The 26,214-nt window shown below is 38.0% G+C and overlaps 2 protein-coding genes across 5 annotated transcripts in view; one reads left to right on the top strand and one right to left on the bottom strand.

Moving 5' to 3' along the window:
* SPAG1 (sperm associated antigen 1) overlaps nucleotides 1-21,751 on the top strand; it is a 146,334-nt gene extending 124,583 nt beyond the window's left edge. For 2 of the 3 annotated variants that reach the window (XM_037802947.1, XM_037802946.1), the window contains 7 exons: nucleotides 711-863; nucleotides 3,772-3,938; nucleotides 6,971-7,103; nucleotides 9,133-9,259; nucleotides 17,347-17,511; nucleotides 18,546-18,914; nucleotides 19,010-21,750. In XM_037802947.1, the coding sequence (XP_037658875.1) occupies nucleotides 711-863; nucleotides 3,772-3,938; nucleotides 6,971-7,103; nucleotides 9,133-9,259; nucleotides 17,347-17,511; nucleotides 18,546-18,914; nucleotides 19,010-19,141 (1,246 nt within the window). In that variant the 3' untranslated portion in view covers nucleotides 19,142-21,750. Of the gene's footprint in view, nucleotides 1-710; nucleotides 864-3,771; nucleotides 3,939-6,970; nucleotides 7,104-9,132; nucleotides 9,260-17,346; nucleotides 17,512-18,545; nucleotides 18,915-19,009 lie in introns of all 3 variants that reach the window. The other variant, XM_037802945.1, reaches the window with a different exon arrangement.
* RNF19A (ring finger protein 19A, RBR E3 ubiquitin protein ligase) overlaps nucleotides 1-26,214 on the bottom strand; it is a 157,616-nt gene that overhangs the window by 742 nt on the left and 130,660 nt on the right. Inside the window, exon 11 of one of the 2 annotated variants that reach the window (XM_037802956.1) lies at nucleotides 4,068-4,111. The exons of the other annotated variant lie outside the window; for it this stretch is intronic. Within the exon in view, the coding sequence (XP_037658884.1) occupies nucleotides 4,083-4,111 (29 nt within the window). The 3' untranslated portion in view covers nucleotides 4,068-4,082. Of the gene's footprint in view, nucleotides 1-4,067; nucleotides 4,112-26,214 lie in introns of those variants that run through there. 2 annotated transcript variants of the gene reach the window in all.

A 26,214-nucleotide genomic window follows, 5' to 3' on the forward strand; every position in this document is an offset into this window, starting at 1 on the left:
GATTGTATGCTCTATTTTAGAAGTATATTAAATAGTGAAGTAGCTTTAAACAGTTACTTCAAGCAAAACCAAAAGGACATAACCTTGAAATGTATCTTCAGTGATACTAGAAACACATCATAGACTAAAAAATTCAAGGTAAAAATTCATGAATACATGAACTTATATGAAATCACGGTATGCTAAGTTCTTTGTTTCCCTTCTGTTATATTTTTAAGCTTTTTGCAGCAAGAAAATTGTAATAAGTTGTATTAAATTTTAGATAGCTGATTTTCAAAATTCAATGCAAGGTTTTATGGTTCTGTGCTAAGGTGCCTTATTAAATGAATGCAAATAATAATTTTCTTTTTTAACCCATCAACAACAAGACTCTTTTGAAAGCCTATACTGTGCCTGTGCCATGCTGGGCTTTGTTAAGGGATACAGGAGGGTGAGGCCTGATACAGGAGGGTGAGGCCTGCTACCTGCTGCGGGAGAACTCGTGTCAGTGGGGAAAGAGTCAATGCCAGAGTGCTTTGGTACTGGTTAAAAAGAAGCAACCACAGATCTCATTGCTATGCTACTCCGTGTTTGCTTTTCTAGTATGTTGCCAGGTCCCCAAGGTGAAATATCAGACATGTTCGTATTTGGGAGTCCAGTACTGGGGTATTATACTCAGTTTTTAGAGTAATTGTCAAAAAATTGATTCATAATATTTTTGTCTTCTTTAGGGCTTTGGAACTTCATCCATTCTCAATCAAACCTCTCTTACGACGAGCAGTGGCCTATGAAACTTTAGAGCAGTATCGGAGAGCTTATGTGGATTATAAAACAGTGTTGCAAATAGACTGTGCAATCCAGATAGCAAATGACAGCATTAACAGGTAACTACAGCAGCTTCCTAAGGTCCAAGTGTTTTATAATGGAATTGGACTTTTTTCCTCCCCCCTTTCAAGAAAGATGTCAAATGTAGACATGTTCTCAGTTTCTTATTTTACATGAAGATTGCCTTCTTTCCATCAGGCCAAATGATTCTTTCTCTCTAACTTATATTCTGACTATCCCATAATATATTTTGAGTTGTCCTCTCACAACTTTATATTATTTGTTTCCTGGTCCATATATTGCTGTTTGGTGAATAATTTTCTTCTTCTTGTTCTTTTTTTTTTTTAGTAACAGAGGATGAAACTCATATCTGATGCTCAAAATGATGTAACAGAATTTAATTTTAGTATTTGTAAATATCTGTGGGGTTAGGAATGTGTTTTTTACTGATGTCATTAATCAGAACTAATGGTGGGACAAGATCTAGAAATGTAGTGAAAATTGCCACGTTGAATCTTCTCCTCCTACAGGATTTGCAGGTGTTCATTGGCAAGTCATTAGAGACATCTTTTGTTTTTCCTCAGGAGAATGGATGTCTTGATGAGCCTGCTAGATACTTGTGTTATGTGTCCTTATAAGTAGACCCTCATCTAGGATGAATACTAATATATAATGGTGAAATAGAAAAAAATTTAGATCTAATTTGTATAATACCTATTTTCCCTCTGAGTCAGAATGGGAAGGTAAGAACTTCTAGACTCCATATATAGCTTTCAGGTGAAAAATTTAAAAGTACTAGTTGGGTAACATTTCTAGTTGTGAATTTTCTGATCCCATTTTGCCCAAAGCATAACTTCTCAAGTATTTATGTGCTACACAGTGCCCTGTGCTGATCTAGTGTTTGGTGCCCCACTCCCCCCAAAAAAGACAGAATTAAAAAAAACTGATACGGTGCCTGTCTTCGAGCAAACTGGCATCTAGCTGGGGGTAAAAACTTATTTTAAGACAGATTATCCCCAAGTACAAAAATGTGTTGGACAATCAGGTGGGAGATCTGAAAGAGGTCAGGCTCCCTCATCTGGGTGGGCTACGGTTGCTGGAGAAAGAGCAAAAATGCAGAAAATGAGAATGGCACGATTTGGATTTATTTATTTTTTAACCCATTTGGAGAAAGCCTGGAACGATCTGTATGCCGAACTGGGAGCCATCCCCTGTAGCTTCCACTTTGTAGTCATATGGAACCTGTCTAATCCCAGCCTGACTTGGTTATTTGTGTCAGAGTGGGTTTGACTGGGCTCAGCCTTCTCACTGCATGTGATCTGCTCCCTCCTCCTAAGTGCTTGTAGTTAAACCTGTGTGCCTTTTATCATGCTCTTTTGCCTAGAAGGCCCTTGTCCTGTTTTGTTGGTTAATTTCCTCCTCAACTTACAGGAGAGAATTTGCTTCCTCTAGGAAACTTCTTTCCCTGATTTACCCTACCCCCCACTCCCATCCACACCCCTTGGGTGCTCCTATAATACTGTGCCGTCTTTATTTCTGAACTTCTGCATAGTTTTAAAATTCTCTCTCTCTTTTTTAAATGCAATTTTATTGAGATATAATCACATAACATGCAATCATTCAAAGTGTGAAATCAGTTGTTCACAGTATCGTCATATAGTTGTGCTTTCATCACCACAATCAAACTTTGAACATTTTCATTACTTCAAAAAATAAAATGAAAATTAAAATAAAAAAGAATATCCAAAACATCCCATTTCCCCTCTCCCCTCATTGTTCATTTACTTTTTTAATACAGTTTAATTGAAATATATTCACACACCCTACAGTCATCCACAGCGTACAGTTGATTGTATCATACAGTTGTGCGTTCGTCACCAGAATCAATTTTTGAACCTTTTTCTTACTCCAAAATAAAAATAAAGCGAAGAAGAACACTTTAATCTTTCCATCTCCTCCATCCCACCCTATTTTTCATCTAATCTTTGTCCCATTTTTCCATTCATCAGTCCATACACTGGATAAAGGGAGTGCAAGCTACAAGGTTTTCACAGTCACACTATGCAATCTACATAGTTATATAGTCGTCTTCAAGAATCAAGGTCACCTGACAGCTTTGGATATTTCCCCCTAGCCATTGCAACACACCAAAGACTAAAAGATGATAGCTATATAGTGCATAAGAATTCCCTCCAAAGTGACTTCTTGACTCCATTTGAAATCTCTCAGCCACTGGAACCCTACTTTGCTTCATCTCTCTTCCCCCTTTTTTCTCTCTCTCTCTTAAATTTATTTTCTGTTGCTATACTGAGAGTTCCTTGAGTTCAGCAATTGTGTTTTGTCCATCTTTGTAGCTGCAGAACTTGCACAGTAGATGTCCTCCTTAAAAATATGTTGGATGAATGAATTCTCCAACAGAGAGAGCACAGTTCATTCTTGTGCTTTGGGGCTTTGCTTTTAATTTGCCCCATCCTCTGCCTGCTAGTTCCAGATAGGAGGGGTAAGTAAGATTTTCTCATGCAGAGTTAAGGGCTTGGGTGAAACAAAATGGGAAGGTACCTAAAGTAACCGACAGAGTGGGGGGAGCCTGATAAAAAAAGGTATTTTAGGAAATCCAGTTTTAGTAGTGATAGGCTGGGAGGCTTGGAGAGAGAAATAGTGAGTCAGACTGAGAAACCACGATTACTCACATTTCTGCATTAGACTTTTTTTTAAAATTTGAGGTAAAATTCACTAATATAAAATTAACTAGTTTAAAGTGGCCTCTCGTACACTCAGTGTTGTGCAGCTATCACTACTGTCTGATTGTATAACATTCTATAACATTTTCATCACCCCATACCCATCAAGCAGTCAATCCTCATCCCTCCACTCCCTGCCCCCACCCCCAGCCCCTGGAAACAACTAATCTGCTTTCTGTCTCTATGGATTTACTTATGATCAATAGAGAACTTGTTTTCTTTTTAGAATAACAAGAATTTTAATGCATCTGGATGGACCGAGCTGGCGGGAGAAGCTGTCGCCTATCCCAGCCGTGCCCACCTCTGCGCAGTTGCGAGCGTGGCAGCCTGCAGCAGAGATGGCCCCAGACCAAGCGGGAGATTCCTGCGGCCAGCGCCAGCCAGGCATCCCAGGTGTGGGGAGCCCGCACTTCTTTCTTCTGAAGGTTATCTTGAGCTGGGGGTTTATTTTCACAATAAAGCAGAGGGATAAGAGAATGAACTCTGGCGACAGACCCTGGTTGGAATTCCAGTTCTCCCACTTTGAGCTGTGTTGTCTTAAGAAGTAGCTTCACATCCTCTGTGTCCTAGTGGGTATACAAGGGGAAAATATTACTATCTCATGGGGTCATTTTCAGGAATAAATGGACATGGGCATATAAAATACCTAGCACATGTGCTGACTGTGTAAGTGCTATAACAACCCTTTTATGTTTGAGTGTTATTTAACAATAGTAAGAAGAATTAAGTATCATATAGCTCTCTAGTAGACCATGTATGTGATGAGGCTAAAGTAATAAGATTGATTATCTTATCATGTTGAAATAAGGTACGACATGAATTTATAGCAGGTGCCTCTTTATATGTATCATAGTTGTTAACATATCTAGTATTCCCACAGTGCGTAGCTTATTACATTGTGCAGAGTAAGTGTTTAATGTGACTTACTCTTCCTTTCAAGATTCTGTGCTCAAGTTTTAAAACCAGTTGAGACTCATTTTTTCTGCCTGCTTAGGGACCCCATGAGTGTTCCTGGGCTGAGCTTCATCTGACAGATGAGGTTTCTGAGCCTGTACTGTCTGAATGGCTTGTGTGAGACCCTCCTTGTTTTCACTATGTAGAAAGATTGGGCCGGGAAAATCTGCCAGAGATTTAGGTGACAATCATAGAAGATCCCTAGTTTCTAGAGTTCATTATTAATAGGGCCTGGCACAAAGTATTTGTTCAATAAAGAGTAGCTGTTTATTACCAATAAAATGCATATACCACCCATATTATGGTAGGAAATCATAACCACAAGTATAATCAGCTCTCTTGAAATTTTTTTTTTTTTTTAAACTGATTATTCTTGAGACTGGATACCCAAGCCAAGTTTAAAAAAATGAGGGAAGAAAAGTTTGTGGAAAGGTTTCCCTAAATTAGAAAAAAAAAACAAAAAAAAAAACCCTCTGTACTATTCTGTTTTAGTATTTATATTACAGGATTCAAGGGAAGGGTCATTTTACAATCATTGTGTGAGATCTTTTGAAACATGAAACATTAGGTAGAAACATTGTGTGACTTGAACTAAAAGATGAATTAAGTGAGCAACTTTGTGCAGAGAGACAAACGATTATTGTTTATGTTTCCAAGTTTATACTATAAATTCAGTATATCTACCTGAAAATATTTTAGGTTGCAGAATTTAAAGGTATATTTTAAGTTTTAAGTTATGGATTTTTATTATCCATCAAGTTACTCTGTAGGGTAAAGTCATTACATAGATTTAAAACTTTAAATTTCAGTTCTTTTTTACATGTATTAGAAATCTTTGGTTGCAAGTAACAGAAAATCTTCAGACTTAAACTGTAAGCAAGACTTGGTTCATGTAAATGAAAGGCCCAGGCAGCCTCTAAAGACGGTCACATTATAGTCCCTTGTCTCATCAGGGCTCCAGCTTTGGCTGGAAGCTGTAGAACCGCAGTAGTCCGAGGAGTCACATCTGCACATATCAATGTTCAAATGGAAAGAGGCACCATTGTTTTTGGTGGTATTAATTTAAGGATGAGGAACTGTTTCCCAAAGCCCTCACTTTTTTATCCTTTTATTTTGTTGGCTTGAACTTGGTCATGTACCCATTCCTGAGCCAGTCCTTTTGATGAAGAAATGCTATGTGGTGCTTGGTTTTGGCCTGGGTTCCCGGTTAGTGTGGTCTCTGAGAGGGATGACAGCTGAATGAGTATCAGGCTACCCTTTGGAAGGGGGAAACGGATTCTGAGCAGGGCGTCAGCCATGTTCACTGTAAAAGAACAGAAATAGCCTGTAATTCTGGTAATGAACAGTTGGTGCTTGTCTGGTTGCAGACAACAGAAAACCTAACCATAATGGCTTAAGCTGTAAACGTGTTTATTGCCCCTTATTGAGGAGAAGTCCAGAGGTGGAGAAGCCGCAGGCTTAGCTGGATTCTGGACTCAGAGACTAGCTCCAGCTCTTTGTATTGGCCTCTCCCCTGCTCTGTTTGCTCTGTTTGCTGTTCTCAGGCCCTCCCTTTGTCCAACAGGATAGCAAAATAGCTCCTCCTTTCAGCCTCAAATGCATGGCAAGGAACATGAACCACTTTCCCAGAAGCTGCTGCAAAAATCTCATAGGCCCATCCCTGACCAATTAGATTATTGTGGCCAAGGGAATTTAACATACTGATTAATTTAAACAGGAATTACCCCAAGAAGTGGGCTAGGAGTGGGGGCCCTCATATCTGAAACACAGAGGCAGAGAGTGGGGGAGGTGTGATTTCCCAAGAAAATGTGGTGTGTTGAACAGATGTCCGCTTCAGGCTTTCAGGGGTTTGTTTATTGTTCATGAAGTAGTTACTGAGCCAAGCACTGTAGCTGTTTGTACCTCGCTTTCATAGAAGGATTCTGTCATACCACCAGCTAACTAAAGGTCTGAAGTGTCACCTGTCCTGTTAAAGCCCTGTGCGAGCCAGCATGGCTGGAGAGGTCAGCAGGCCCTGGGCGTTTGCTGCTTCAGGGCAGCAGCCGTGATTGGAGGGCCACCTCTCTTCACGTAGTTGCCCTGACCTGGTGCCCTCATTTGGCTTGTTTCGCTCTGTCTCTGGGGTGGTTCTGGCTTCCGTTTGTTACTGTCTCCAGAATCCCAGTACAGAAAAAAAGGCATGCTAATATGTATAGAAGGATAGAAGTTACTTGTATTTTATTTTGTGGTTTGAAAACAGTAGTGCCATAATTATTTAATCATTTTTACTTATATTTTTATGTCTTCAGTTTGTATGCAATGTTTTGTTCCATTTAGACTTTAGCTTTGTGTGGTGTGTTGCCAAGTTTATTTGCAATAGAAGATTTATTTACAGATGTACTTAAGAGTTTGTGAAGGTGCTTATATGAATACTTCCTTTCCTTTTTCTTTCCTTTTTTTTTTTTTAAATGTGTGTGGGGGGATCCCCATAGATGAAAAAATGTTTAGAACCCTGAAGGAAGAAGGAAATCAATATGTAAAGGACAAAAACTATGAAGATGCCCTTCATAGATACAGTGAATGCTTAAAGATTAACAACAAGGAGTGTGCCATATATACAAACAGGCAAGTTCTTTGTAACTTTATGTATTACCTTTATTAATATTTTTGATTAAAAAATATAGAAGCATTAACTGTCAAAGTTTTTCTTCATGGTTCTGGGAAACTGTATAGAAAATTGTCCTAAAGGAGTGTTTTTCAAAGAGGTGGGGCCATCAATATTCTGGAGAGATTGAAAAACTGAGGTGTGTGAGGGAAGGAGGCCCTCATGGTCCATGTGCTTCCCAGTTCCTGCCAGCTGCTCATGCTGCCCGGATGGGGGCAGCAACCGGTGGACATTGTGTGGCTGCTGGACCTCGCTATAGCCAGCTTGGCCTCAGCATTGCCCAGCGTGGCGGGAGCAGGAATCAGGTGCTTTTCAAATTAGTGTCTTAGGGAGCAATGCCATCTGCAGTACTGAGGGGAAGGGACCATCATTTTGTATAGTGTGCAGTAAGTAGGAATGGGCAGATTGTTCTAGAATGATGCCCTGGTGCTGTCTACCAATATGGGAAAAGATGCCTATATGGAGGACTCCTAAAGAGTAGGGCTCCTTTTTTTTTTTTTTTTAATTTTTGATCATGGTAACATATAAAACATAAAATATGCCACTTTAATCATTTTAATGTGTACTGTTTGGTGGCATTAAGCACATTTCTGATGTTGTGCTACCACCCAGATAAATTCTTTTTTACCTTAACCCTTCACACTTTGCTTTTGTACGTGTTTCCTCCATTGGCAACCTTTGTCACTAAATCCAGCAGATATTTTTCTGCCCTTCTGTTTAAGCTTTACAGCAGTGGGCATAATTGGCCACTCAGTTTCCTTAAAGCCCCCTCTTGCCTCAGCTGTAGATAGCTCAGTTGCCTACTTTTCTTCTCCTCAGTAGGCTTTTCTTTCCCTGTTATTCTCAGGGTTCTGAGTGTCTGGGCTCCTTTGTCACTCTGTGTACTCTGGGTCATTTCATCCTCTCTCCCAGTCTGTCTTCTGACCTCCAGGCCTGGTGTACTCACTGCCTCCCACCCTCACTACTGGCTATCACTCTTGACTGACAGCTCCCTCTCCCCAACCTCCCCATCTGCAAACTCTGCTGCTCCTACCTTCTAAATGCCTCCTCAGCATGACCCATTCCCTCCTCCCCTTACCATCACCCCCCTGCTCCGCACCACTCTCATTTATTCCTGGGTGTCTGTAACATCCTCCATGATGGCCCTGCCCAGTCTCGTTTCCTCTCATTTCATTCTCCAAGTTGCAGCTAGAGCAACCTTTCTAAAACATGGTGAACAGATCAGGAATTCAAAACTCTGCTGTGGGCCTGTGTTATGCTTGGCCTCCTTGCCGTGATTGCCAAGGCCCTTGGTGATCTGGCCTGGCCCCCTCTCAGTGTCACGCCTGCACTCGGGCCAGACGGCGCTCTTCCTGGTCCATCATCGAGAGCACTGTGCTCTCCGCCAGCACAGGCCTCTGCACATGCTTTGCCCTTGGCCTCCATGCTCCCTTCCCTCCACCTTAACTCCCTCAACCTGCTGTTTTGCACTGGATAATCCTTATTTCATACATTGGGTTTCAACTCAACTGTCACTTCTGGGAAGTGTTTCCTGGCTGTGGTATCCCTTACCTTACCCCACCAGATCAGATTAGGTTTTCAGTTATCAGCTGTGTGCTTTCAGAGCCCTCCGTCCAGATTTTGTGTTTGCTCATTTTAATCGTCTGTCTCCTCCTGTACAGACAGGGCTGTATTTTGTTTGCAGTTGTATCCCCAGTGCTGTAATTTCATGCCTTAAAAGAAAGGCATGTAACCCATAATATTCTTTGTAATTTGCTTTATAAGTACTTCGTAAATTGCACTTTGAAAGTTATCCCTTTTTATATATGTTATATTTCACAACAAAAGATACTAAGAAAAAAAGGGCCATAATTGGAGTAAAATGTTTCAATCCGAACAGCTGTGGTGTAGAAACAGACTTACTCTTTTCTGATTTTTATTAGCTGTCTAAGTGTATAGATAATGCTGTTTTTACCTGTCATGGTACTGAGTTCTATTACATTATGCCAGAGCTCTCTGTCACTTGAAGCTGTGCCAGTTTGAAGAGGCAAAGTGGGACTGTGATCAGGCGCTTCACATCGATGACGGGAATGTGAAAGCCTGCTACAGGCGCGCGCTCGCTCACAAGGGACTTAAGGTGAGGAAGTCTTCATTTCATGTGTAAATTTCAGCTCTGAACACACCAAGGGATCATGGAAGGGGGTGAGATTATTCTGGAAGTTAATCCTAGTTCTCAGACTGGAAATCTTGGACTAGGCTTCAGATTTCACCCCAAACGATACCTGGAGCTGGATAATGTCTCAGGTTCCTTCCAACTCAAAAATTGATTTATTCTTTTAATTTATAAGTTGTGTTATTAGGTATAATAGTTCCACTTTTAAGGGACAGCAAATTCTATGCTGAAAGCCGCCAACAATGCTACTAGTTTCATTGGTAGTGAAGGTGAGGTGGGGTGGAAGATGGGTCAACCAGTGGAATTTGGGAGAGACAAATCTGAGATTTAAAGCTCATGGTGATCTGGGCCTTAAGCCGGCTAATGTGAGACTATGGGATGGCATTATTCCCTGAGAAAGCCACACCATTAGAGGAAGAGAATATAATTATACTTTTCTTTATGCTGATTCTTCTGCAGAGAAATCTTGATGAATGAATGTTCACTTATATAGAAAATAACACCTCATGGGGAAACCAGAACATGGGGAAATGGCATTTCCTGAAATGATATATTTTAGAAATCACTTTTATTAAGGTATAATATAATAGAATTCACACATTGTAAGTGTGCAGTTCATTGACTTTCTTTTTTTTTTCTTTTTAATTTTTACTGGGATTATTCAGATACCATACAATTATCCAAAGATCCAAAGTATACAATCACTTGCCCCTGGGTACCCTCATACAGCTGTGCATCCATCACCACACTTAATTTTTGTTCAATTTTTAGAAACTTTTCCTTACTCCAGACAAGAAATAAAGTGAAAGATGAAAAAAGAAAAGGAAACTCGAATCCTCCCCTATCCTTAACCAACCCCTCTCAATTGTTGACTCGTAGTGTTGGTGTAGTACATTTGTTACTGTTTATGAAAAAATGTTGAAATACTACTAACTGTAGTATGTAGTTTGCAATAGGTATATATTTCTTCCCTATATGTCCCTCTATTGTTAACTTCTAATTGTATTGTCATACATTTGTTCTGGTTCATGGAAGAGATTTCTAATATTTGTACAGTTAATCATGGACATTGCCCACCATAGGATTCAGTTTTATACATTCCCATCTTTTGACCTCCAGCTTTCCTTCTGGTGACATATATGACTCTGAGCTACCCCTTTACACCTAATTCACACACCATTCGGCGCTGTTAGTTATTCTCACATCTTGCTATCGACATGTCTGTTCATTTCCAAACATTTAAGTTCATCCTAGTTGAACATTCTACTCATACTAAGCAACCACTCCCCATTCTTAAGCCTTGTCCTGTATCTTGGTACCTTGTATTTCATGTCTTTGAGTTTACATATTATAATTAGTTCCTATCACTGAGACCCTGCAATAATTGTCCTTATGTGTCTGTCTTATTTCACTCAGTATATTGCCCTCAAGATTTTGTCATTAACCCATTTTTTTTTTTTTTTAATATGGTTTTGTTCATTCGCCATACATTCTATCCTAAGTAAATAATCAGTGGTTCTCTGTATGGTCATATATTTGTGTGTTCACCACCTTCACCACCATCTATGTAAGGGCATCTGCATTTCTTCCACAAGGCAGGAGGGAGAGTCAAAGAAGGTAGAGAGGCAAAAGAAAGAGGAATAAAAAATGACAGCTAGGAAGCAGCAAAAGGAAAAATAACCTTAAATCAAGGTAGAATAAAGAATCAGACAGTACCACCAATGTCAAGTGGCTAACATGCCTCCCCTATCCCCACCTCTTATCTGCATTTACCTGGGTATGTCACCTTTGTTACATTAAAGGAAGCATAATACAATGATTCTATTAGTTACAGTCTCTAGTTTATGTTGATTGCATCCCTCCCCCAATGACTCCCCATTTTTAACACCTTGCAAGGTTGACATTTGCTTGTTCTCCCTCGTAAAAGAACATATTTGTACATTTTATCACAATTGTTGAGCACTCAAGATTTCACCAAGTTACACATTCCCAGTCTTTATCTTTCCTCCTCTCTTCTGGTGTCTCACATGTTCCCCACCTTCCTCTCTCAACCGTATTCATAGTTATCTTTGTTCAGTGTACTTACATTGCTGTGCTACCATCTCCCAAAATTGTGTTCCAAACCACACACTCCTGTCTTCTATCACCCTGTAGTGCTCCATTTAGTATTTCCTGTAGGGCAGGTGTCTTGTTCACAAAGTCTCTCATTGTCTGTTTGTCAGAAAATATTTTGAGCTCTCCTTCATATTTGAAGGACAGCTTTGCTGGATATAGGATTCTTGGTTGGCAGTTTTTCTCTTTCAGTATCTTAAATATATCACACCACTTCCTTCTTGCCTTCATGGTTTCTGCTGAGAGATCCGCACATAGTCTTATTAAGCTTCCTTTGTATGTAATGGATCGCTTTTCTCTTGCTGCTTTCAGGATTCTCTCTTTGTCTTTGACATTTGATAATCTGATTATTAAGTGTCTTGGCATAGGCCTATTCATATCTCTTCTGTTTGGAGTACGCTGCGCTTCTTGGATCTGTAATTTCATGTCTTTCATAAGAGATGGGAAATTTTCATTAATTATTTCCTCTATTATTGCTTCTGCCCCTTTTCCCTTCTCTTCTCCTTCTGGGACACCAATGATAAGTTCATTATTGTACTTTGTTTCATCCTTGAGTTCCCGAAGACGTTGCTCATATTTTTTCATTCTTTTCTCCATCTGCTCCTTTGCATGTAGGCTTTCAGGTGTTTTATTCTCCAGTTCCTGAGTGTTTTCTTCTGCCTCTTGAGATCTGCTGTTGTATGTTTCCATTGTGTCTTTCTTCTCTTGTGTTGTGCCTTTCATTTCCATAGATTCTACTAGTTGTTTTTTTGAGCTTTTGATTTCTGCCTTATGTATGCCCAGTGTTTTCTTTACAGCCTCTATCTCTTTTGCAATATCTTCTCTAAACTTTTTGAATTGATTTAGCATTAGTTGTTTAAATTCCTGTATCTCATTTGAAGTGTACGTTTGTTCCTTTGACTGGGCCATAACTTTGTTTTTCTTAGTGTAGGTTGTAATTTTCTGTTGTCTAGGCATGGTTTCCTTGGTTATCCAAATCAGGTTTTCCCAGACCAGAACAGGCTCAGGTCCCAGAGGGAAGAAATATTCAGTATCTGGTTTCCCTGAGGGTGTGTCTTAGAAAATTTCTTCACCCTGTGATGCCTCAGGTCACTGTGCTTTTCTGCCCAGCAGGTGATGCCTGTTAGCCTATAATTCTTGACTGGTGTGAGGGGGTATGGCCGTGTTCCCCCAGGCTCTGGGGTCTGGTTCTGAATGGGAAGGGCCCCACCCCTTTCCTCTTAGAGAAGATAGACCCCCTAGAGGGAGGTCATTAGCATTTCAGTGGTCTCTCTCTCTCTGCTTGTGCTGTCTCCACCCTTCCCTGAGTCACAGCCCTGGAAACTAAAAATGATGGGGGCTTTCTCCACTGAGCCGAAAAAGAAACAGTCCCCTTCAGACCTAGTCCAAGGTGACCCTCTGGCTCTCCAAGGTCAGTCGTCACCCAAAGCCTCTGTCTGTTTTTTGGGGATGCGTACCTGTAGTGAGCAGTTCACACTCGCTACTTAAAACCCCGGTTGGAGCTCAGCTGAGCTATATTCGCTTGCTGGGAGAGAGCTTCTCTCTGGCACCACGAGGCTTTGCAGCTCGGGCTATGGGGGAGGGGGTCTCACGACTTGGATCCGCAGGTTTTACTTACAGGTTTTATGCTGTGTTCTCGGGCATTCCTCCCAATTCAGGTTGGTGTATGATGAGTGGACGGTCTTGTTTGCCCCCCCGCAGTTATTCTGGATTATTTACTAGTTGTTTCTGTTTTTTTTTAGTTGTTCCAGGGGGACTACTTAGCTTCCACTCCTCTCTATGCCGCCATCTTGCCCAACCAGGTCATTGACTTTTGATAAATGTATATCCCAGTGTAACCACCACCCTTGTCAAGGTAAAGAATATTTCCATCTCTCCAGAAAGTTCCCTGTGCCCCTTTGCAACCAGTCTCCCTCCCTCCACCCCCACTATGGGCAACCACTGATCTAATTTTTATCACTATAGATTAGTTTTGCATGTTGACATTAATACAGATACATAGAATATACTCTTGGGCATCTTTCACTCAGCTTCACATCTGAGACTCATCCATATGTCCATATCGTGTATGTGTCAGGAATCTGTTCCTTTTTATTGCTGAGTTGTATGAAGGTACCAAATTTGTTTATACATTTACCAGTTGATGTCATTTAGGTTGTTTTTAATTTGGGCTGTTATGAATAAAACTGCTGTGACATAAGTGTGCACATTTTTTATGGACTCGTTCATGAGCTGGGATAGCTGGAGCACAGCTGTGGTTGGGAATTGGGATGGAGAGAGATGGTCAGATCATGAGGGGCCTGGCAGGCCAAGCTGCAGAGGCTGGACTGATCCTGAAGGTGATGGGAGCCCTTGAAGGGTGGCAGATGGTGGTGTGATGGATCAGATTTGAGGCTGTCATGGACAGTGGATCAGAGGGGAGGCCAGTAGGAAGCATGGAGATAAAGTGAGAGGCCATCAAAGGAAGTAGCAGATGCCTGAAGGAAGGTAATGGCAGAGGGAAGAGAAAAAAGGAGATTAATTCAAGATTGTCTAAAGGCAAAATTGACTTTATTTTGCGCAATAGAATGCATATGAGAAGGAAGTTAAGAGGCACCTCTTGGGTTTCTGGCTGGGGTAGCTGTAGTGGTGTAGTGATAGTGGAGGCTGTACAGCAGGAGGGATAGGTTTGAGGGTCAAGGGGATAGTTTAGTTTTTGACTTAATTGGGTTTGTGGTGCTTCTTTTAATTCCATGCCTGTCACTGACAGGGAAATATTTAAAAATATATTCTTTAAAATCTAAGTTTTATTGGGGGGGGGTATGTCATATTTTTGTGTAGTATATCAAGTCAGGACCATCTGAATGCAGTGAATGATTGTGCTTTTCAAGAGCCATAGACCCACTCAGGCTGCAGTAGAGCCATGTGCCCGTGCTCCTCACTGGGTCAGAAATGCTGTCAGACAATCCCCACACCGATGGAGTTGGGCGGCTGTGCTGTGTTTCGGTGCCTGTGTGACCTCACCCCCCACTTTTTTTTTTTTTTTTTTTTAATTAGCGACTCCTTCATTTGTGAACTTCATGTAAGGATTTCCTAGTTGGGGTATGATACCACAGGTGACTTCTTTGAAATTTACTCTGAACTCTTCTTTTTGAGCTTAAAAGGATTTGGGTGAGACATAGATCTGCAAAATGTGTCCAGACTCTGAGGGCAGGTTTATGCATAGTGGCCACCTGAGTCTTTGAACCTGGTTACCTGTTTAAAAGTCAGAAGCCATAGCTAATGAAAACTGGAATTTTATACTTCCTTGGAATGAATTCTAGAAATGGTATTATGATGCAGGAAGATAATCCCAAATTTGTGTGATCCTATCCCACTAGAGTATGAGGCTGGTAACTTGTTTTTCTGGTTTGACTTCTTGCAGCTTGATTTATATGCCCTGTAGTTTGAGTTATGTGCCAAGTGAATTTAATCTCAGGATCATCAAAGGCTACAACTGCTTATAAAATGTGTCAGAACTCACACCTTGATCTGTTTCCATAGAATGAAGGTAATGAGGAAATGGCACAGGGACTCACAGTTACTAGCAGGTGACCTGCCTGCAGCTTTCAGCTGAATACTCTGCTTTCTTCTCAAGTCTTTTTTTTCTTTTCTATCTGGCAATATATATATATATATATTGCCAGTTTCAAAAAGTATGTATAGCTGTTCTTCACAAGATAACTGAACATTTTGCGTTTATTTACAATTTAATTATTTTATTGAGTGCCAATTGTGTGCTAGGCATTGGAAGTACAGAGGTGAGTAAGACATAGTACCTGCCTTGAGGAACTAAGAGTCAATTGGGATGCTACAAGGCACAAATATCAGAGAGTAATATGACATATTGCTATTTAGGTTAAGCACATCTTTAATAGTAAATGTAATCAGAAACATATGTGATCATACTATATCTTTTTAAAAAGGCCTTATGAGGTTGTGGGCAACTTTTAAAGTCCTCCTTTTTGCCACGTCCACATATTTCTCTTTGTATAAGCTATGCTCTTCCTTCTACTCTGCATGGCTGTTTCTCTTCAGGTCTTGGCTTCTGTGACAATATCGAAAAGACACTTTCCCCCTTGTTAGTATCCATCTCAAATCCTTGTTTTTTTTAATTGCACTAATTCTGCCCATGATTATTCTATATATTCATTTGTTTACTTGTTTTTGAATTTCTTCCCCCTCCTAGAACATAAGCTTCTGTAATGGCAGAGAGCACATTTATCTTTTTTCCCATGATATTCCCAGAAGCACCTGGATGTGTTCAGTGACTATGTGTTGAGTGAGTGAACCTTGCCTGACCTCTCTGGGATCTGGCAACTGGCCCCCTCCTCTTATCCAGCCTCCACCCTTCTGTTTCCCTCCCCTCTCTTCACACTTGCCTCTTTTAACACTTCTCAAGTTGTATTACCCATTTTCTTATGTCTCCCCTGATTAGTTGGATTGTTCTGTAGACAGGGACTTTTATTGATGAAATTTAAGATCATATCCACTCACCCGTCACGTCAGACTTCCATTTCCAAGGCTGTTGCTCACAAATCTCTAATTTTTCAGACCTCTCACTTGAGCTCTACAACTGTATTATCATCCACTTTCTGATCATTGCTATCCCAAAGATAGTCTCACCATGCCTTAGTTTTCTTCATCGTTAAAATGGGAACAATAAAAGTTAATATTTATAGGGTTATTTTCAGAGTAAAATAATACTTGTAAAATGCTTAAACCATAAGGGTTGGCTGTTATTATTCCCTCAGCTTGTCCTGCTGCCCTCCTCCTTGCCTTTGAGACATGGGTCCCTGTCTTCTTTTTTTTTTTTTTTTCTGGCAGGTTCCACTTATATAGTTCTGATAGTGTGTAGAGTTGTTATTAATACTATAATATACTATAACTTGTAAATGATTTATTTTTTACAATAAATTTTGTACAATAATCTTACAAGAATCTTTGTAAGGTTATTCCTTTAAGCACAGCACTCCTGCCCTGGTGTGTTGCCAGGGGAAGGAAAGGGGTTTGAGGAAAGGGGTGTGGTTATAGTTAGCCCCAGGAATGTCACTTAAGCAGTAGTTTAGCTTATCTATGGTGAAGTTGCCAGTGCATGATGTTATTGGTATATCACGAATACTTAAGAGAGGTTACACATCATTGGAGTTCTTTGCCTCCTCACAGATTTTCAGTTTAACCAAAATATTAGTCTAGTCTGTAGTTCTAGAATATGGCTTATCACAGCGGACTATGATTTTAATCTGTCTCTGCTACAGATTCACTATCTGTATCTTGTTGATCTTAGATTCCTGTTCTCTCCTTTAACCTCTCTAGTGTATTGCCTCACTCTTTATGGGAGAATAAATGTTGACTTTATTCTATTGTGAACGGTACACAACATTAGAGGTTTTTATGGAACAAGAATATTATAATAATCACTAACATTTGTGTAGCCCTTTATAGATTTGAAACACTCACTTTATTTATTCATTTATTCCTTGGCATGGTTTTATGAAAGTTAAAGGAGAGAAGCTTATAATATCTGTATTTTAAAGATTAGAAAACTGAAGTTCAGGAAGATTAAATAGAACTTTTTAAGTTTCACTGCTAGTAAATGCTAATACAGGGATGTTCATGCTTTCATTTAGTCAGTAACAAGTGTGTTATGAGTTAGGGACTATGAAGGCCATGGTGACACAGAGTTGAACTTGAGTCTTCTAACTCCAGATTCTATACTCTTTCTTCTATAGTAAATGTTCATTGTGTTATGGGTTATAATATTTTAGCTCCAGACCTTCCCCCTAGGCTTCAATTTATAACAGTGGTAATGGGTAATCCACTGCAAACTGCATTATTCATTTTGGCACTTTCATTCCCAACTTGGGTTAATCTATGCCAATTCTCTATTTATGAAAATTATTTTCTCTTTCTACTTTCAGAATTATCAAAAAAGTTTAAATGATCTCAATAAAGTGCTCCTATTAGATCCAAGTATTGTTGAGGCAAAGATGGAACTAGAAGAAGTAACCAGATTCCTTAATGTTAAGAGTAATACAGCGTCATTCAACAAAGAAAAAGAAAGAAGGAAAATTGACATTCAAGAGGTAATTTTATTACATTATTTTTGAAAGTACTCTTTTGGGGATCTTATACTCATACTGGAGTCTAAGATCATAATCTCATGAGTTCTACACAAAATTTTTTAACTTTGCATTTTTATTCTGATTATCAGTGAAAAAGTTTTAACCAATTATAAAGACAAAACTTCTCATTTGCAGTGATAATTAGCCATTGTATTTCTAAGCTTGGGTCCATGGATGCTATTGGGAGTTTCTACATTACTGAAGTTCTTTCTTCTTTGTCCCACCCTCCATCTTGCCTGGGACTTGTATTGCTTCCACTCCAGATCACTCTGGGAGTCTGTGGCCTGAATCTGATTCAGTTGCAGTGGCCTGGAGGCCACCTTCCATGGAGATTTTCTGGATTGACTCAGACCTTTTTAGCATTCTGAAACAAGCCTGGACTTATCAGAGATCTTGAACTATCTCAGAATCAAACCTGCCTTTGATTTCAGATAACTCAATGTTTGATGCTGCAGCTTTTTGCTTCACTATTATCAAAGAATGCCAGCTCATTAGTTCATGATCATTTATGAATGCTTAATACCATCCCATTATGATCTGACATTTTCACTAAGAGTAAAAGGCTAGTACATGAAGAGAAGCTGGGAGGTGTTTTTCCTTCTGAGGGAAGGAAAACAGTTTTAAGAGAACTGAAAAATGTAAACTCACTTCTGTTAAATGTAAGGAAATAAGAAATTTAACGTTTACCATGAAAAAAGAGATAAAGTTGTTACAGGTTTTCTTTATTTAGCAGCTTTTTTAATGGAAAGTTTTGAACATAAAATTTTTGGTCCTATTTCCAATGTACAAAGATTTAAAAAAAAAAAAACTTAAAAAGAATACTTTCATGAGTTACTTATACCCTAAAATTTATCTCCTTCTAACAATAAAGATTTTTCACTTAGATCTTGACTAAAATATGTTCTTGGGCTCTAAAGTTCCCATTTTGATAAATGTCATTTATTTGTGAGGTGAATATTGTTCAGCATCACAGTGTAATTTTTTTCCTTATGAAGGTGAATGAAGGCAATAAAGAGGAGACTGAGAGAATCTCAGAGGTCCCCATGGACTGCCTTGCTTCTGAAAAGAGAAATGAAAGCAGTGGGCCACCAGAATGCTATGAAAGACTACAGATCTCCAAGCCTGATAATGCCTATGAATTTGGTCAAGTTATAAATGCTATAAGTACTAGGAAAGATAAAGAAGCTTGTGCAGACCTTTTAGCCATCACTGAACCGAAAGATTTGCCAGTGTTGTTGAGTAACAAACTTGAGGGGGATATGTTCCTCCTCCTCATTCAGTCTCTGAAAAATAACCTTATTAAAAAAGACCCCTCATTGGTATATCAGCATCTTTTATATCTGAGTAAAGCAGAAAGGTTTAAGGTAAGTGGCAAAATATTTTGAATAGATTTTTTTTAGGATTGCTTTTACTACTTTAAAATGTTAATTATGCTAATATATATTTCTCCTCCTTTCAGATGATGTTGACACTAATTAGCAAGGGCCAAAAGGAGCAAATTGAGCAGCTGTTTGATGACCTTTCACACATACCAAACAACCAGTTCACTTTAGAAGATGTACGGGCCCTCAAAAGGCAGTATGAGCTTTAAATCATAATTACTGAGATTTCTTCCATGCACATATGTGTTCCTGTGATGGTAATGAGATGGTATTGTAATAGAGTTGCATGGATAAAGCCTGGCTTAGAAGAGATCCCTTGGTCTGGACTATAAAATATTTTACTTATTTACTTATTTTTATACACAGAACATATATATTCTACAACCTGCTTTTTATTAGTTGTAAATATTTTCTTATGTAACAGAGAGCTAACATCTTTATATTTAATAATAAGTATAAAATAACTATATTTGGAACTTGTTCAAAATGAATTTTAAGTTATAGTCTATACTTTAATAACTCACTGATTAAAATTTTGAGCTAAATTGCATTTCTTTGGGCTATGAAGGAGTCCTAAGTATGACAGAAATGTATTTCTTTAAATTCATTTTTAAAAGTGAAAGTCATCAACAGTAATTATTACATCACCTTTATTTCCTGCTAAGATACGCATATATATATATATATATATCCTATTTTATACTACTCATGGATTACAATCAGATAAGATGAAATGCAACACATAAGTCTATGATTATTAAATAAATTGTTTTATTAATTGAGACCCGTTAAGAGTAACTTTTTTCTAATATGGAAGCATTGCCTTAAAATTAAGAAAAACTGCCAAAAATATCCACCACTTTTTATTAGATTTAAAAAAGCTAGTTTCTTTTATATTGTTTATGTAAGTGGTAACATAGCAACCATTATATAAACATAAACTAAGCCTGCCTTCTATTTGAATTGTCATTCTCATGCTTTTCCCAAACCTTTAAATGTTACTTGCCTTTCCTTTATTGTTTTCTGCTTTAAGCATATTTATCCTATTATGTAAAAGAGAAAGTGAAGAAATCTTCTCATATGGAAAGCTCTTCCTTATTGTTAATTGGATCACAGTAAAGGTATTTCTTGTCATAAAACATTCAGGTCTCTGTTAGTATACTGCCATTTATTCCTGTAATCTATAGTCAATTCCCTATTCAGAAGAATTTTCTTCATTTTTTTAGTAAAGATGAATATCATTACATATTCATGATTATTTTATCTAATCTCTTATAATGATAGAATATTTAAAAATCATCTTAGTTAAATGGTAACTTCCAAACTGTGCCATTTTTCATTCAAATTCTTCTTTCTTTTGTTCATAAATGGAAATCTACTGTAATGGGACTTAACTCCAGTCTTCAAACAAATGATGCTATTTGTTAATGCTATTAATTTTATGTAATAGTAACAGTGAATGATGGATTATGTTAAAATTGTCTCCTGTGTATGGAGTTTACTTACAGAAGTGGGACCATTTCCTCTACGTAGCCTACTTGCGATTTAGAGTAACTTTATAGTACAGACATGAAAAGAATCCCTCTTTTGTTGACAGTTACATCCCTGGCACCTAGCAGAGTGCCTGTCATAGAGCCCATATTTTTTTAACTTTAACTTTGTGCCAGACACTGTGCATAAAGTTTATTATACATAATCTAATTTAATCCTCATAACAACTCTGTGGCAGATGAGGAAATCACAGCCCAGAGAAGGTTGTATAAATTAACAAGGGTCACAGATATTACAAGTAGCAAATCCAGGATTCATTCAAACCTGGACAATCTGTCTTGTGAGCTCATAAATGCTGTGCTGTGTAATGGAAAATGTTTATTAAATATATTAATGGAATAATGAGTAAGGCGTCTGGCTTTTAAGAGTTACACCTTAGTGGAGATAAGAGATATAAATTACCTATTTTTGATACACTGATGAAAGTATTTATAGTATTTTTTAAAAAACCGCAAGATGAGTGCCAGTCTGAGAGACAGATAGGAAATTGTTTCAAGGAGGAATTAATACTGCAGCTTGAGTTCATCATATGGATAAGAGAGAAAAAGACAATTCAGGCAGAAGGAAAAGGTGATGCAAAGGTATCAAAGTACATGATAACCTGTAGAATGAAAATGTGCAATAACTTGTCATGCTCATGGAACTGTATGTGATCTTGATCTTAATGGAGTCTAAGGTTTGTGTGATAAGCCTGAAGGAGATGACAGAATAGCAAGTTGTATGCTACATATAAAATGGCAGAAAGTATTGGGATTTTAAATATACAAGTAGTTCCTTTGTGGGTCAGGCATTACTGCTCTTAACCAATACCTGGATTTTTCCCACCTTCTGGGCATAAACAAGACTGTACTTCTCAGCCTCTTTGTGATTGGTTGGGTCCAGGGGACCAATTCTTGAGTCCCTACTATGTCCCTGCCTTATTTTTGTTTTATTGTGGTAACATGTATTCAACACAGAATTTCCCATTTTAACCACTACCATGTATACAATTTACTGACATTAATTACATTCCCCGTATTTTACTACCAACAACACCATCCATTACAAGAACTTTGGAATCACCTCAAATAAAAACCCTGTATCCATTAAGCAATAACTCTCCATCACCACTCCAAGCCTTTCATAACCTGTTATCTACCATATGGCTCTTTGTATTTGCTTGTTTATATATTTCATGTAAGTGAAATCATAACAATATTTTTCCTTTTGTGTCTGGCTTATTTCATTCAACATGATTTCTTCAAGGTTCATATTATCACGTGTATCAGAACTTCATTCTTTTTATGGCTCAATAATATACCAGTATATGAATATACTTCATTTTATTTATGCATTCATCTTTTGGTGGACATTTGGGTCCCTTCCATCTTTAGGCTATTGTGAATCATACTGCTGTGGACATTGGTGTACAGTTTTTGTTTGAATATCTGTTTTCAGTTTGTTTGGGTATATAACTAGAAGTGGATTTGCCAGGTCATATGGTAATTTCTTATTTAACTTTTTGAGGAAACACCTAATTTTTTTCCAGTTTCCAGCAGCTGCACCATTTTACATTCCCAGCAGAAATGCAGGAGACTTCTGTTTCTCTGCATCCTCACTGATACTTGTGATTTTCCATTATTTTAATAGCCATCCTTGTAGATGGAAATATCTCATTGTGGTTTTTATTTGCATTTCCTTAATGGTTAAAGATGTTGAGCATCCTTTTATGGGCTTATTAGCTTTCTGTATATATTCTTGTAAGAAATGTCTATTCAAGTCTTTGCCCATTGTTTAATTGGGTTGTCTTTTTTTGTTGAGTTGCAGGACTTGATATATTCTGGATATTAAATCCTTAACAGATGTATGATTTGCAAATATTTTCTTCCATTCTGTAGTTAATCTTTTCACTTTCTTCATAATGTTCTTTGCACAGAAGTTTTTAATTTTGTTGAGGTTTCATTTATTATTTTTTTCTTTTGTTGTTCATGCTTTGGGTGTTATGTCTGAGAAGCCATTGCCCAATACAAGGTCCTGAAGATTTCCTTTATGCTTTCTTCTGGTTTCAAGGTTTTAGCTCTTATATTTAGGGCTTTGATCCATTCTGAGTTGATTTTTATATATGGTATGAGGTAGGGGTCCATCTTCATTATTTTCATATGGATACCCAGTTTTCCCAGGACCTTTTGTTGAAGAGACTGTATTTCCCCATTGAGTGGGCTTTGCAACCTTGTCAAAAATTAGTAGGCTGGAGATCTTGAGTTTACTTCTGAACTCTCAGTTCTATTCCACTGATCTGTTTGTCTATCCTTATGCCAGTATCACACTGTTTCATTTACTGTAACTTTGTGGTAAGTTTTGAAATCAGAAAGTTTGAGTCCTCAAACTTTGTTCTTCTTTTTCAAGATGGTTTAGGCTATTTGGGGCCCCTTTCCGTTCCATATGAATTTAATGACTGGCGTTTTCATTTCTGCAAAGGCGGCTGCTGGAATTTTGATAAGACCTGAGTTCAATCTGTAAATCGCTTTGGGTAGAATTGACATCTTAACAAAATTAAGTCTTCCAATCCATGAACATGAGGTGTCTTTCCATTTATTTAGGTCTTTAATTTCTGTCAGCAATGTTTTGTGGTTTTCTGTGTAGACATCTTTTATATCCTTGGTCAAATTTATTCCTAGATATTTTATTTTATATGCAATTGTAAACGGAATTAGTTTTTAATTTCATTTTTGAATTGTTCATTACTGGTATATATAAACAGTTTTGTGTGTTGCGACTTTGCTGAATTTATTTTCTTTAGTAGCTTTCTTCTAGATTCTTATATATAGGACCATGTCATCTGCAAATAGAGTTGACTTCTTCCTTTCCAATTTGGATACATTTTTTCTTTTTCTTGCCTAATTGCTCTGGCAAGGGCTTACAGTATATGTTGAATAACAGTGGTGAACGTGGAAATCCTTGTCTTGCTCCTGATTTTAGAGAGAAAGCTTTCAGTATTTCACCATCAAGTGTGATGTTAGCTGTGCGTTTTTCCTCAATGCCCTTTATCATGTTAATAGAAGTTACTTTCTATTCCTAGTTTTCTGAGTGTTTTTTTCAAGAAGGGGTGCTTGATTTTATCATGTTTTTTCTGCATTAATTGAAATGATTGTGTATTTTTTTCCCTTCATTCTGTTAATGTGGTGTATTACACTGATTTTCATATGTTGAACCACCCCTAATAGGGTAATGCTGGCTTCATTGAATGAGCTAGGACATGTACCCTCCTTTTCAATTTTTTTTGGAAGACTTTGAGAAGGACTGGTGTTAATTTTCCTTGGAATGTTTGATAAAATTCACCATTGGAAAGCTATCTTGTCCTGGACTTTTCTTTGTTCGGAGGGTTTTGATTACTCATTATAGTTAATTTCATATGTCAAATTGGCCAGGTAATGATGTTCAGTTGTTTGGTCTGGTCAAATACTGGCCAGCTTGTTATTGCAAATGTATTTCATAGATAGAATTTGCACCTACAATCAGTTGACTGCATCTAGAGTCAACAAAGGAAATTGCCTTCAGCAATGTGGCAGTTGGATCTAATGACCCAATCAGCTAGACATCTTAAAAGGCAGAACTGATGGTTTCAGAGGTCAGAAGAATAATTTCTGCCTCAACTTCATCATTGGCTCTTGCCAGAATTTCCAGCCAACCAGCTTATCCTGGGGGAATTTGGATTAAGTGTTTCAACATCCTCTTTATCGGCGCTTCCAGCCTGCAACTTGCCCTATGGAGTTTGGCTTGCCAGCTTCCATGGTCACATGAGCCAATTCCTTATAATAAATCTCTTTAACACATATATTTAATACTTATATATACACATATATATTGTTGGTTGTGTTTCTCGGGAGAACCCTGCCTAATACACTCATTAACTCTTTATTTGCTATTGGTCTGTTGAAATTTTCTATTTCTTTTGGAATCAATTTAGGTAATTTGTGTGTTTTTAGGACTTTGTCCATTTTGTTTAGGTTATTTGTTGGTATATAATTGTTCATAGTATTCTTATAATCCTTTTTTTTTCTGTAAGGCTGTCAAACGATCCAGTCATTTCTGATTTTAGTTATTTGTGTCCTTTTTTTACTGTGTAAGTCTAGCTAAAGGTTTGTCAATTTCATAGATCTTTTTGAAGAACCTTGATTTGTTGATTTTCTCTATTTTTTTAAATTTTCTATTTCATTTATCTCCACTCCATTCTTGATTATTTCCTTCTTTCTGCTCACCTTGGGTTTAGTTTGCTATTCTTTTTGTAGTTCCTCCAGGTGTGAGGTTAGGTCACTGATTTGAGATTTTTCTTCTTTTTTTAATGCACATATTTATAGCTATAAATTTCCCTCTTACCACTGCCTTTGCTGCATCCCATAAGGTATATTGTTTTCATTTTCACTTATCTCAATGTATTTTTAATTTTTCTATTTTTATTTTATGTGATATTAGTATAGCCACTCTACCTCTCTTGGTTACTATTTGAATGGAATGTTTTTTTTTTTTTTTTCCTATCCTTTCACTTTCAACTGATTTGTATTTGAACTTAAGGTGAGTCTCTTGTAATGTATTCTGCCAATCTGTCTTTTGACTGGGAAGTTTAATCTATTTACATTTAAAATAATTTCAGATAATGCAGGACCGTCTGCCACTTGTTTATTTGGTTTTTGAGTTTTATACTATTTTGTCTCTCATTTTTTCAATTACTGCCTGTATTTGTATTTAGTTGATCATTTGTAGTGAACCATTTAGAATCCCTTCTCATTTCCTTTGTTTGTATTTTATAGATATTTTCTTTGTGGTTATCTTGTGGCTTAAACTTAACATCCAAAATCTGTAACAATCTCATTTGATTTGATACCAGTTTAACTTTGATAGCATACACAAACTATGTTCCTATACCCCACTGTATGTTGTTCTTATCACAGACCACATTCTTAAACATTGTGTGCCCAACATTGTTTATTTGTAATTACTTTTTAAAAAGCTTTTTCTTGTGGCAGGCCATATAAAGCACAAAATTTTTCATTCCAACCACATTTAAGTATACAGTTCAGTAGCATCAATCATATTCGCAAACAGAAACTACACATCCACCAAGATATGATTCCTCTCTACCCCTAGCAACCTATAAACCACTGTCTATTCCTATAAAGTTTGCCCCTTCTAGAAATTTCACATAAGTGAGACCATACAACATTTATTCTCCTGTGTCTGGCCTACCCCACTCAACAGACTCCCGTTTCTCCCATGGCCGAACAATATTCCATTGTATGTATTATCATACTTCATCCATCCATCATCTACCCAGCTACTCATCCACTGATGGATACCTGGGCTGCCCCCATCCGCCAGCCACTGCACTGGTACACAAATATCTGTTTGAGTCCCCGCTTTCTATTCTTCTGGGTATGTATCAAGAAGTGAGATTGTGGGGTCATACGCTAATTCTATTTTCTGTTTTCTGAGAAAACAGATTTCCAGAGTGGCTGTACAATTTTTTTTTTTTTTTTTTTTTAAATCTCTCAGCCACTTGAACTTTATTTTACTTCATTTTTCTTCTCCCTTTAGGTCAAAAAGGCTTTCTCAATCCCATGATGCTGGGTCCAGACTCATCCCCAGGAGTCATGTCCTTTGTTGCCAGGGAGATTTACACCCCTGGGGGTCATGTCCCAGTGAGTTCACCTGCCAAGTTGGCTTAGAGAGAGACAGGCCATATGTGAGCAACAAA

The sequence above is a fragment of the Choloepus didactylus genome, chromosome 14 (genome assembly GCF_015220235.1).
Source record: "Choloepus didactylus isolate mChoDid1 chromosome 14, mChoDid1.pri, whole genome shotgun sequence".
In the NCBI taxonomy this organism is placed as follows: domain Eukaryota; kingdom Metazoa; phylum Chordata; class Mammalia; order Pilosa; family Megalonychidae; genus Choloepus; species Choloepus didactylus.